The 12,033-nt window shown below is 39.9% G+C and overlaps 1 protein-coding gene across 1 annotated transcript in view; it reads left to right on the forward strand.

Moving 5' to 3' along the window:
• The window catches only part of me1 (malic enzyme 1, NADP(+)-dependent, cytosolic), a 78,704-nt gene that overhangs the window by 26,134 nt on the left and 40,537 nt on the right, over window positions 1–12,033 (forward strand). Inside the window, exons 2-3 of the mRNA XM_061051200.1 lie at window positions 3,785–3,918; window positions 6,911–7,060. Of these exons, the coding sequence (XP_060907183.1) occupies window positions 3,785–3,918; window positions 6,911–7,060 (284 nt within the window). The remainder of the gene's footprint in view (window positions 1–3,784; window positions 3,919–6,910; window positions 7,061–12,033) is intronic.

Raw genomic sequence — 12,033 nt, forward strand, 5'->3', positions numbered from 1 at the left:
CGACAGTAAGATTGAAGCACAATCTTTATTGGATTACTGTTCTCACCTTTTCCTTTGCTTGTTTTGAGACAGTGTTCCTCCTTAATGCCTGAGGAGGCCTCTGACAGACATGATGACTAACAGAGTCTGACTGACAGGACCTTTGAATTAGAGAGATTGGCAGCTCTGTTTACACACTGTGCACAGGGGCGTTACAAATCCAATGCTCAAGTCAAAAGTCAAAGAAACCTCAAAATTTGGGTCAGTGTTTCCCACGCCAAAGTCTATGAACCATGCTAATTTTGCTATGATGAAACCCCCACCCCACCCTGCTCTTTTCTCTCTGCATCACTAGCGTCCTGCCCTGACCCAAACAGCCGTATCTTTCATCATAAAGTCACTCTGAAGTCAAGGGTTTCCACTCTGCCCAGCCAAGCTGCCTGCTTTCTTTGTGTGGGATGTTAAGTGGCCAGTTTAGGCTGAAATGTGGATGGTATGTGTTTCACATGTGACACTGGCCCTCTGTAAAGGCCCATAACACTGTGTGGATAGTTATCTTAATGAGACAAAGGACTCTTTTTATGGGTCTGTTTGTTCATATTCTAACATCTATAACATGTTTGATATTTTCAGATTTTTTTCTTATACAAACCACCTGACATTGTTTTTCTTCAAGAGCAGACACATAGTGGTGTTTGATCAGGTAAACATAATGACCTTGGGTTGTCTCTCCTAATCAATCATTATCCAATAAAAAAAACAATGCGCTCTTACTTTGAAAATACATTTATATTCTAAAATCTTCAGAAAATATGAGAAAATCTGTAAAACATTGATGTTCAGTACAGCAGGAAACTGGATGTTCCCACTGATGACAGCATGGGCTCACAGTTTACAAACCTACAGCACCAGGTACATATTTAGAAAGTGTGATAGATGTATGAGAAGAAAAGTGACCCTGTCTTCAGTGAAATGTAGCCTATAGCTTCCTAGCCAATACTCTGGCCGGTTTCTTAGTAAAGGAGCCTTGCTGATCGACATGTACCACATAAAAATAATTTTGACATAGTATAATGTTTCTGATAAATTATAGCCTCGTGGTGTTGCCATTTAATATATGACACAAAAACTTTTACAGTGGCTGATGAATTCCTTATGTTTGGAAGACATTAGCAAACAAAAGCAAAAAGCAAACAAAATGTAAGTCCATGTCTACCATTGGTATTTTACTGCATACAGGCTTGTTTGTGCTTGTGTTTGCGCTTGTGTGTGTGTGTGTGTTTTGTTGGTCCTTTTTCAGTTTTGAAGTGTCCAAATGTGAGATGTAAAAGTAACAACCCATTTTCTGTCAGAAAAAGCACAAGACGAGGATGTAAGAATGCTGTTAGTGCCACTCTGAGTGCATCTCAGCTAATGAAAGAGCAGTGGGAGACTGTGAGAGGGTTGAACCTCCTTTTACAGCCTCATATTAAGCTCAGCTTGCCTCATGTATTTTAAGACTTTTTTTTCTCCAATATATCCTTCATGGTCAGCTGTGGCAGACAGCAGACCAAGCAGAGCAGTGGTGCATCGTGGGCCAGCTGCTGTTGCAAACACACAGGGAGTCAGAAGCAACCAGCTGGCTCTCTGTAAAGTAGAAAATCTTTTTCGATAATTGAGGAAGGTTATAATTCTGAGCTGCTTCTGTCTATTTGAGGTCCGTTAAGTACAGACTGCAATGAGCCTCTGCGAACAACGGATGGATCCAAACTCGAGTTTTGGTGTCAGAAATAACTAGTGCCCTTTTACAGTTGGATGATTTAGTACTGTCAGCGAAATAACTAACTATGTTTAAGTTGACCTTAACATGCTGACCTGTGGTAACTATACAGAAATGACATGTCATATACATTTTACATTTTGTAGAATAACATTTTGTAGAATAAAAAAGCCGACTCAACTTTAAAGATGTTAGAATTAATCTCAAAAACTCTTAAAGGTAAGGATGCTAAAAGAAAGGAGATGACAGGAAGGAAATAAGAAAACGTTGTAGATGTTCATCCATATCAGAAATGTTGTGTTTTTTCTTGTTTCCTTCCCAACATCCCCTTTCTTTTAGCAGCCTTGCCTTTTATAGTTGTTGAGATGAATTCTATAATCTCCTCTTTAAATGTAGTCGGCTTGTTTTATTCTACAAAATGTAGGACAAATGGATTTGAAGCTTATCTGTGGTCATCAGCACTGATGAGTCCTCTGATTTCAAGTCCACCAAATTTAACTTATGTTTTATTTCATATCTTAAGTGTTCTACTTCCCTCTATCAGTGTGTCTCGTTAGAACTGCTTTTACACAGCCAGGTACACAGAAAGTGCCAGTGGCTTGGAAAGGCTGTAAAATCGCAGCGGCCTGGGCCAAGCATCCATGAATCTGATCCACAGTCTTCCTTCTGACTCAACAGTCAGCAACAGCAGCTGGCATGTTGTGGCTGAGGTTTCAGCGGGTCGCTGGTCCTTTTTAGATGAAAATGAACGAGTAAATGAAAATGCCCTCCGTTCTGTATCATGCCTCACTTGCAGAGAATAGTAGAGAGGGCTGTTCTCCTTCTCAAAATAGGACTAGGTGCTTGTTCAGGGCAACTCAGGGACAAAGCTCAGCCATTTCTATCAAGCTGCAGCCTGCAGCTGCACTTTGTTGAAGTCACACTAACTTGACACCTTTTTCTCAGTGAGATTGATGTCTTCTCTCAATGGTCAAAGGTCAGTCTCTTCAAGGTGAAGCCCTTGACACTAAACGTGTGCATGTTTTTCCATATTCTCCACTCAGAGGTCAGGGTGAGTTAGATCAAAGGTATAGCTGGTTATTAGTCTGGGCCTTGTTGTGTGTGTGTGTGTGTTTCTGAGGAAGTGCATTGAAGAAAGTGGACATCACACCAGCATGAGAGCAAGCAGTGGCCTCTCTGAACACAGATCTTCAGAGGAGAGCCCCTCTGGGAGCAAACACCCTGGCAGAAACAGAGGACACGTCACTTCTCTCAACACTCAGGAATGTTTGAACAGAATAGATTGGTGAATATTTTCCAAAATATCCGATTGTTCGAAGTTCAAACAGAGTTTTCAGAGCGTAACTGAGCCGGGGGGTGAAATACCAAGAATCCAGATTGACCTTGATAAAGGTTGCTTAAAGGAAATTAAATCAAATCAGTTGACTTTGTACTGCCCAGACAGATATGGAAGTCATTTTGATGGTCTCATCTTCATCTCAGCAGGAGATTTATTTTTTATTTTTTTAAATAATATTTGTATTCCTTTCATCTTATAATATAGAACGAGAAGGCTTGGCTTGTGTCCACTAAGTTGTACACTTGGAAAGACGAGTCAGATTAATCTACGCCATTTTTAGTTGATATCTGAAGTCCCTCTCCTTCTTGATTGATTTTGATTGGACGGTGAGGGAGAAGTGACATTGACAAACATGGCGATGTTTCATAAGTTGAACTATTTTTAACTGGGAGCGCTTTGAGTGCAGTGACAAAAGAGTGACAACAATCGGTTTTAAGTGCTTACAACACAGAACTGCAACCCCGATTATACTTCTCCTATCAGTCATTTGGAGTCAGTTAATGTTAGCAATTCAAGCTCCTCCTCACTATGAAATGGCACTTGCTCAGCCGGTCAACATACAACAAGCTGTCATTGCACAATGTTCCTCTCCCCTAAACTATGGTTAGAGAAAGCATTTAACACACAGTGGTGTTTAACTCTGGATGATGCTGTGAAAGTTAAGACGGTATAATGAAGTATCTGTGTGTGTGTGTGTGTGTTTGCAGGGCATGGCGTTCTCCCTGGAGGAGCGTCTCCAGCTGGGGACCCACGGCCTTCTGCCTCCCTGCTTCATCAGCCAGGACGTCCAGCTGCTGCGGGTGCTCAAAAACTATGACATGCAGAAAGATGACCTGGACAGGTGAGGCTAACACACAAACAATTACCACAGCATAGTATCTTTTCATTCTCTATCAGCTTCAAATCACTGGAGTTGAACTTTAAATGACTCCCTGGAGTATTCCCTGAGTATGTGCTCACTCATACATCCCACTGTGCATGTGGAAGCCTTCAGAACACGAGGCGTAGATTAGCGATTAGTCCTCAGAGATCCATATCCATCTCCCCACACCACATATTTTACCGAACAAATCCCCTCAGTCTTTTCTCCTCCTCCTCCTCGTTCTCCTTCACGAGTGTTTTTATTACCTCCGCAGTGACCAAATGAAAACTGCAATTCCAGTTTTGCACACTTCATTAGACACTTAAGAGTCAAAGCTGATGGCATTATGTAATGAATCTGACTCATGGTAACGTTCAGTCTGGACTGATCACTGTTTTGAATTATTTACTGGCGCTGAAGATTATCCGACTGTTAAATTGTCTCTTATTTCAGTCGCCCTCTCTCAGTCAACCGTTCCATCAGCTGTCAATCCTAATGCCAAGGATGACTGAGCTGCTTCTGAGACTGACTTAAAGTTTAACAGTCATTTTAACTCTATAAAAAAATGCAGCACCTAAAAAACAGTCATTATGAGATTATGTAGCCAATTCCCATGCTTTACCAGTGTCACTGACAATCTATCTCTTTGCCTTGTTGCATTCCAGCTTTGGGCTCTGATCCTGGTCCTCCATTAAGGACTTCTATTTGCCTGCCATTGCTCAGGCCTGCTGTGTTTACTTACAGTCTGTTCCCTGACTCTGGGTCCTGGTCTGGTATTTACTGCTGGATGCTGGCATTTACTTTTCCTACAATAACTTTCACTGGTTCCCGTTCTATTTTTAATCAGAGATCTTGACTCCCATATTTTGCAGTCAGTGGAATGTGTGGTGTTTTTTCATTTATCGGACAAATTATGGCAAAGAAAATAGCCCTGCAGGCACAAGCTTTTATGATCTGAGTTGATGGAGAGACCTTAGTTCCTTCTGTGACTGAGTTGTCAACAGAGGAAATAGATGTTCAAAAGGCTTTGCCAACTGAAATACTGCAGTGTATAAAATGAAACAGCTCAGAGGAAGCCTCATATCCATAAAGGTTGCAGGGAAGCAGTAACAAGCTTCAAATGGTCCCAACAGAGCAGAGCAAGGGTGATCAGTCATGCTGTGATAGATTAGGATAGAGATAGATTATATCCTGGTTGCCTTATTTGACTTCAAAGGAAACTCTGTGTCAGTAAGTCGGCATAAATCCTTCTTTATAAAGCAGTGTGTACAGTAAATATTCCTCTTTCCTGGATGTGGATTAAACTTACCCCTTTTAAGGTTAGGAATAAAGAAAGAAACTTTCCTTCATGTTTGCCAGCATGAAATCACACAATAGCTCTCTTCAGTATGTTAGGATTTGATGTGTTATCTAATTATTAAAGGTCACATATTATGAAAAATACACTTGACCATGTTTTTCTAACACTAATATGTGTCCCTATCCTGTCTTCAACCCCCCCCCCCCCCCCAATTATGAGAAAAGTCCATCCTCTCCATCTTTTGCCTGCTCCACTTTTCAGAAAATATGGAGTTTTCATAGCAGGGCTGAAATAGAGGGCTTAATAGGCATGATCAAAGTGGATTTATAACAAGAAACTTCACAGACATGTTTTAGGGACTTATATAAACTTGACTATTTCAACATTTATAAAAAGCAAGTTTGTTGGTTTCTCGGATGTCCTTCAAATTAATATGCCATCTAAAAGAGGGAATGTAGTAATTGTCTTTGATACAGGCATATCAAATTGCTTTGTACCAACAACCAAGAGGGAACGTTTTAATCTTTTAATCCTTTATAATATTGTGCTAACTTGTTAGAACACAGAAAAAAGGGTGCATGGTTTGGTTTTCTTTTGGAGGGGGCACCCCTCGGACAGAGGCTAGCAGGTTCGACTCCTCATCCTGGGGCTATTTGGTACATGCCCCCCCCCCCCCCCCCCTTTCTCCCCACATGTCTTGTCAATCTTTAGCTGTTCTGTCTTATAAAAAGAACACAGCAAACAAACATTTTTACTTTTGCTTTCCATCACATCTCATACAGTTCCTCAAAAGATGGACTTTCATCAGTGTCATTAAGATAGTTGACATGTGGTTGAAAGCTTTAGAGTGTTAACTAATAAGATCAGGAATATATAGTATACTTCAGAAGATGCATCTATGGCAAATCTGACTTCAACTCCATGGACTAAGGCAAACCGAAGCTTTTTCTATGATGAATTGCATGTGGCAGAAGCTAATTTGGTTCACCAATATGAAAACAGTTTTCTACAAGAGCAACTGTCACCACAGTGTATTGTGCAGCTGCTGTAGCTTAACCTATAGCAGAAAGGGCGTGCATGCTTTTTATCCCCTTAACAAGAGGCACCTTGTACTCTTGGCTCTATGGAAACTTCTCTGATTAGATGTAGAGCCCTTTCTAGCGTGCTCTACTTAATTTGGGTCATATGCAAACCCTCAGTTCCTGTTCAGTCAGAACAAAGAGCTTGTGTAGACTAACAGAGGGGTGGATTTTTATTCTGTGTATTTTTCCAATAATTTGGAACAGAAGCGAATCAACTCCTTAACAGTAATTATTGTACATGTGAGCAGAGAGTTATTTTCTTCTCATCGCTTCCATCTTCCTTTTTTGTACACTCATTGCTTGGCTTTCACTGACAGTATTGAATTAGCCCAACAGACCAATTTGCAAATGCAAATTATTCTGCAACCTCAATTAAGTAACCAGCATCAAAATGGAAATGCATTCTAAAATGTGTGCCTCTCTCTTTCATTTACAAAAATTCCTCCAAGTGTTTCCTTGCAGTTCCCTTTATCTTGCCCAGTAACACACATCATTTAACATCTGACTTTAATAAACCATCCCTGGTCCTGAAGGTGTAAGTTCTCAAGATGTGAAAGATTAACATCCTGCTTCTCCCTGTCACTCACAGATATGTGTTTCTGATGGGGCTCCAGGACCGCAATGAGAAGCTCTTCTATCGGGTGCTTTCGTCAGACATCGAAAGGTTCATGCCCATCATTTACACTCCCATTGTGGGCCTGGCCTGCCAGCAATATGGACTCATATTTAGAAGACCAAGGTAAGACACACTTACCACAAGTTTCCATGTTGCAGTTGGAAAAAAATAATAGCAGTGAACAGGCTGGCCAAAAGGAAGTGGGTGTTACTGTTCTCTCTCACCCTGCTAATCTTCCACCACTCGGTTATGATGTGTTTTATGACCCTGGCAATTTCATAGTTTGTGTTTCTTCAAATGCTGGCTGTGTGGTACATACTGTATATTGTTGTAGAAAATAAATACTTGGTCACAGGTTTGCACCAATCACAGTTCATATTTATACATATTGTAGAGTTCAAATGATTAATCCACCATCACTCTGATGGCAATTGACTTACAACACAAGAAGTTAAATGTGTTTCAAACAACCTGAATTTTTCTCACCATCACTGGAAACACTGCAAATACCAGAACAATTTTAAGAGTTTTCCAACAGTAAACTTGGTCCTTTAATGAAAGCAAAATGCAACAAAGAAATGACCTTTATATTTAGACATTATTACTGTTAACATTTTAAATAATACAAAGGAACATAAAAAAAATATATTTCTAGATCCCTCGTCAAATTCCAACATTCTTCAGAAAGGCAGCCAATGAAAACAGTCAGGTAATAAAATCAGAGTAGAACAAACAAGTAGAACAAAAGATTGAGAAATAAATAGCCTACTGTATGTCTGTAAGAAGTACAATTCATCTGAAATAGTTTTGAATCAAGAAAAGGCTCTTTGAAGAAATGGTTTTAAGTAGATCACTGACTCAGTTGACCTGGCTAAATTTTGAGGGGTTGGAAAATGCTCTGTCCTCTTCAGCTTTCAGCCTGGCGTTGGGGGCACACTGGAGTCCTTTGGCCAAAGATCTCAACAAGTTGTGTCAGCTGGTACCGCACTAAGAGGTTCAGAGATAGAGTGGGTTGACCTGGAAAGACTTAGAAAAGTCAGTAAAATCTGTTTTTAAAGATTTATCCAAAGTGCAAGAACATTTAGATAGACTTAATAAGCTAACCATTAAGTATTTTGTAAATCGATCCAAGTCAGTTTAGTAGAGAAAAATCTTGTTTTTTGTCAACCTAGTCCTACACGAAACACTATGATGTCAACTGAAGTATCAGATCTGATGATAATCTACCCTGATGCAGCTCCATTAAATTGATTTTAAATGTTACACATTAAAGCACATCTTTTTAAGACACAGCAAATCAAAATATTCCATTGGTATGAAACCAAATATCCAATGATTTTTACATTGGTACCAAAATGTCAACCAGGTTTGGAGGATGCTTTGGCTCTTTCAACCATAACTCAGCCCGAGGTAAACAACTGTGAGCTGTTGAAAACAAAAAAATCAGGGTTCACCTTGGGTTGATCTGGCTCTCCTCTGAGCAGTCTGACATTCACTGGTTTCCTCTCCTCTTCTACTGTAAACACACTTTTACTCTCTGCTTCTCTCACACACATTCACACACCTTTTCTGCTAGTATCTGTTTTCCATCAAATGGGTTCATGAGGTCCAAGTCTCTCAATATCTGACAGCAACACTCCCTGAGCAGTTACTAGTAGATATGAAGTTGAAAGTGCTTTAATTCTTGGTGCAGCATTCAGTGAAATAATCTGTTTCATTTGGCTCTTCATCTTACGCAGGTGGTTACCAGGGTTGGGTTTGTTTTTACTCTTATCAGAGTGATAGGAGAAAGACCACCCTGGTTAACAGACCTTCACGGGCTCTTAAGCTCAATTACTGGTGTTAGCAATATTCTTTGACTTGACAGGATTTAAACAGATACGTATGAGCCTACACTGAAGAGCATGCCTATAGTTAGCCATTGCTAGTAGCATTGCAAGCATTCCTATAAATGTGATTGTCACTGGGATACATTTGGCTTTAGGTTTAGTATATCAGCATGGTTAGAATCACAAAACCATATAGAAATAAATGGTAGTTTGGAATCCTTTAGAAAGATGTCTGTGTGACTATCTTTCCAATCCACTGCAATAATGTTTCATTGATGGATTCATTACATTTCTTTCACAATTTGTTCTGATTAGCTGTGAAATCCAAGTTATATTAGTGTCCAAGCAGTTTTATGTTCAGTGCTTACCTTGGATGGATTTTAAAAATGGGGAAACCCAAGATCTCCCATGCAAATGACATTGTTACCCAACAGCTCCCCTTCTCCCGTCCCTGCAGAACTATTCAGAAAATATTCCTGGCATGTTTCCCCGACTCTCACCCTGAGCTGACAGTAGGAGTCATACACTCCCTCAATTCCACAGCACTGAGGAGCTGCTGGCTGCGGCCCAGGGGTTGAGAGTTGGGCCTGTATTGGAAATGCACATCAGGGGATCAGTTAGCAGGATACTTTGCGGGCATTGTGGACTTTCTTGACAGAGTTAGAGTTTCAGCTATAGGCTGATTCTCACAAATAATCATTCCTGAGAAAAGGTGAGCAGCTGGGGCCATGATAGATATGACTCTGCTGTTCAGAATCTTTATTTTGTCTTTACCCTTTTAGCCAAGCTAGAGGCATGGTTCCAAGGAAAGTTAAGTCAGCCAGTCTTTGAATATCATTGCTCATGACTGAACTATCTCAACAAATACAGGAAAGATTGCAATACAATTATACTTCAAACATATATTAACACTCTGGGTCCTCAGAGGATGAAGCCAACAAACGTTATAATCTACTAATTTCTGCTCTGTTACTCTAATTAACTTGGATTGTTTTTGGATAAAAAATCTGGAATTCTGGATGGTTTGGACAAAAATTAGAACATTGTTTCATGGTTCACTGAGGATATCTTGTTTTTGCATTTGGTCAGCATTATTTGGGTTTCAGTTTAATCCCTCTGACAATTTCTTGATGATTTGCTTGAAAATTGGACACATACAGATTACCCATTAGGAAGATATGTCAAGACTTACAGTCAATCCTTTTTAATTTCCATTGTGTCGATCACAAATACGTTTATTTCATGACATTCACTTTTCAATCAAGACAAGAGACCTCATTACAAGTAAAAGGTTATTTTGATACCACTGCGTTTCAGCGTATGCTTGCATAGCGGCTTGAATGGCTGTATTGGTGGATCAGGTAATGTTTCTAATTTCTGCAAGATGTGAGGTGTACTGAATGGTTCTGTTTCAATCTAAATCTATTGCACAGGACTTTTAGCATTCTTTAGGAATGCCTGTAATGGATTACCATTTCCTCTGTGTATCCACGTGTGTGTGTGTGTGTGTGTGTGTGTGTGTGTGTGTGTGTGTGTGTGTGTGTGTGTGTGTGTGTGTGTGTGCGTGCATGTAGTTCAGCTGGACCACCACAGCAGCAGATTAGGTCTCTAATCACTGGCTCACAGGTAGGTATAAAGACTTTCTGTATGGAAGTAGCAGCCTCGCCTTGTCTTGCCTGACTTTACCCGCTAATCTGCCTCACAGAGACTAAACACTCAGACACCAGGCTCTGTACCAGAGGCCAAAGGCCAAGCCCCATTAAGTGTCTAAACAAGGCTGATTCACTGATCTTTGGACGGGGCAGAGGCAGGAAGGAGAGCAGGAAAAAGGAACACATTCACTACATTACAAGATTAGTGGACATGCTTACTTTTATTAGTTTGTACGCTCATGAGCGGACAGTGTTCAGCAGAGAGAGTTGGTCTGTCTTCACACAAGTCTGTGTCTGTTTTCACCATGAATGCGGGTTGTACACTTTGTTTGACAGGTGAAAGTACTCAGTTGTGATAAATGATAATGTTTAGTAACAGAAAAATTATCCTAAGGATTACATGAATGTAATTTGGTTTAAAATCAGTCATTTGCAGCGTCATCATGCCCTCTGTGGTGTACTGCCATCGACTGTCCAAATAAACTTATAAATAATAAAGTCATGAATAAAAGTTTGACTGAAGGAGCGCTCTTGTTAAGGGACCTAAACCAATCCATCTAGATGATGGAGATGGATGATCATCGGTAGCCTGTTAGAGGATTCTTAGTTCAAGGATCAAGGGTCAGCAAGTACTACAGCTGTCTGTCGGGGCTGGATAGTAAGACATAGACATTTCTAATCTCCTGAGAGGTAGGGTAGGGCAACGACCAGATGCTTTACTTCTCTCTTCTCTGCCATTCAAACTACATTAGCCACAGTTATTATTGACTGTATTACAATATATCTTTTTCTATAATTTGGAATGCTTTGGTTGTAAATTGCACTTGCCAAATAAATCAATATATAACAAGTCTTAAGTAGTTCTTAAAGTGACTTAATGAACAAAGGGTAGTTGATGACTGCAAGCAGACTGAGAACCGACACCTCAAAGGATAAGGTTGGAGAGATTTTATTTATTTTTTTGCCACCAAAATGTTCAATTTAAAGATAAAAATCAGCTGAGCATTAGTTAAGTATTGATACATTTCATCTCCCATAGCCCTGTTTAAGTTTTAGGGGATTATTTTCACTTGCTGATATTGCAGTCTATAGTATACAGTCTTATCTGCAAGACACTAAACTGCTCCACTTGATCAGTTTGGGGTTAAGTACCTTGAGGGCACCTCAGAATAAATCTGAGTTGGGAAAGTCAAAAAGTAGCAACCCCCCTCCATTACTGTCAGCTCTGCTTTGTAGCAGCAGGGTGACCAAATGACCAAAGCCCGAATGGATTTTACCCAATGAAATTATCCCACCAGTGCAACAGTGTATCTGGCTGATATGTTTTTGAAGTTTTGTTTTTATATAACAATGGCGCTCTAACGCACAAAGGAGCCAGATATCATATAACAGGCACTATTCAATGCTGGTGTTGTCATTTCATTGGATTTCTCGACGTAAAAATTATTCGAGGCCTGTTTTCATGTCAAAGTTCAACAAAAATGTTAAATCATTGAACAGAAAAAGAAAAATCTGTGATTAGCACTTTATTTCAAGAGAGATTAGTCTGAAATGGACTGGCTCTATCAGACAACAAAAAGAATATTAACATTAATAGTCATCAGTACTATTACTT

The sequence above is a fragment of the Labrus mixtus genome, chromosome 11 (assembly GCF_963584025.1).
Source record: "Labrus mixtus chromosome 11, fLabMix1.1, whole genome shotgun sequence".
NCBI classification, from domain to species: Eukaryota; Metazoa; Chordata; class Actinopteri; order Labriformes; family Labridae; genus Labrus; species Labrus mixtus.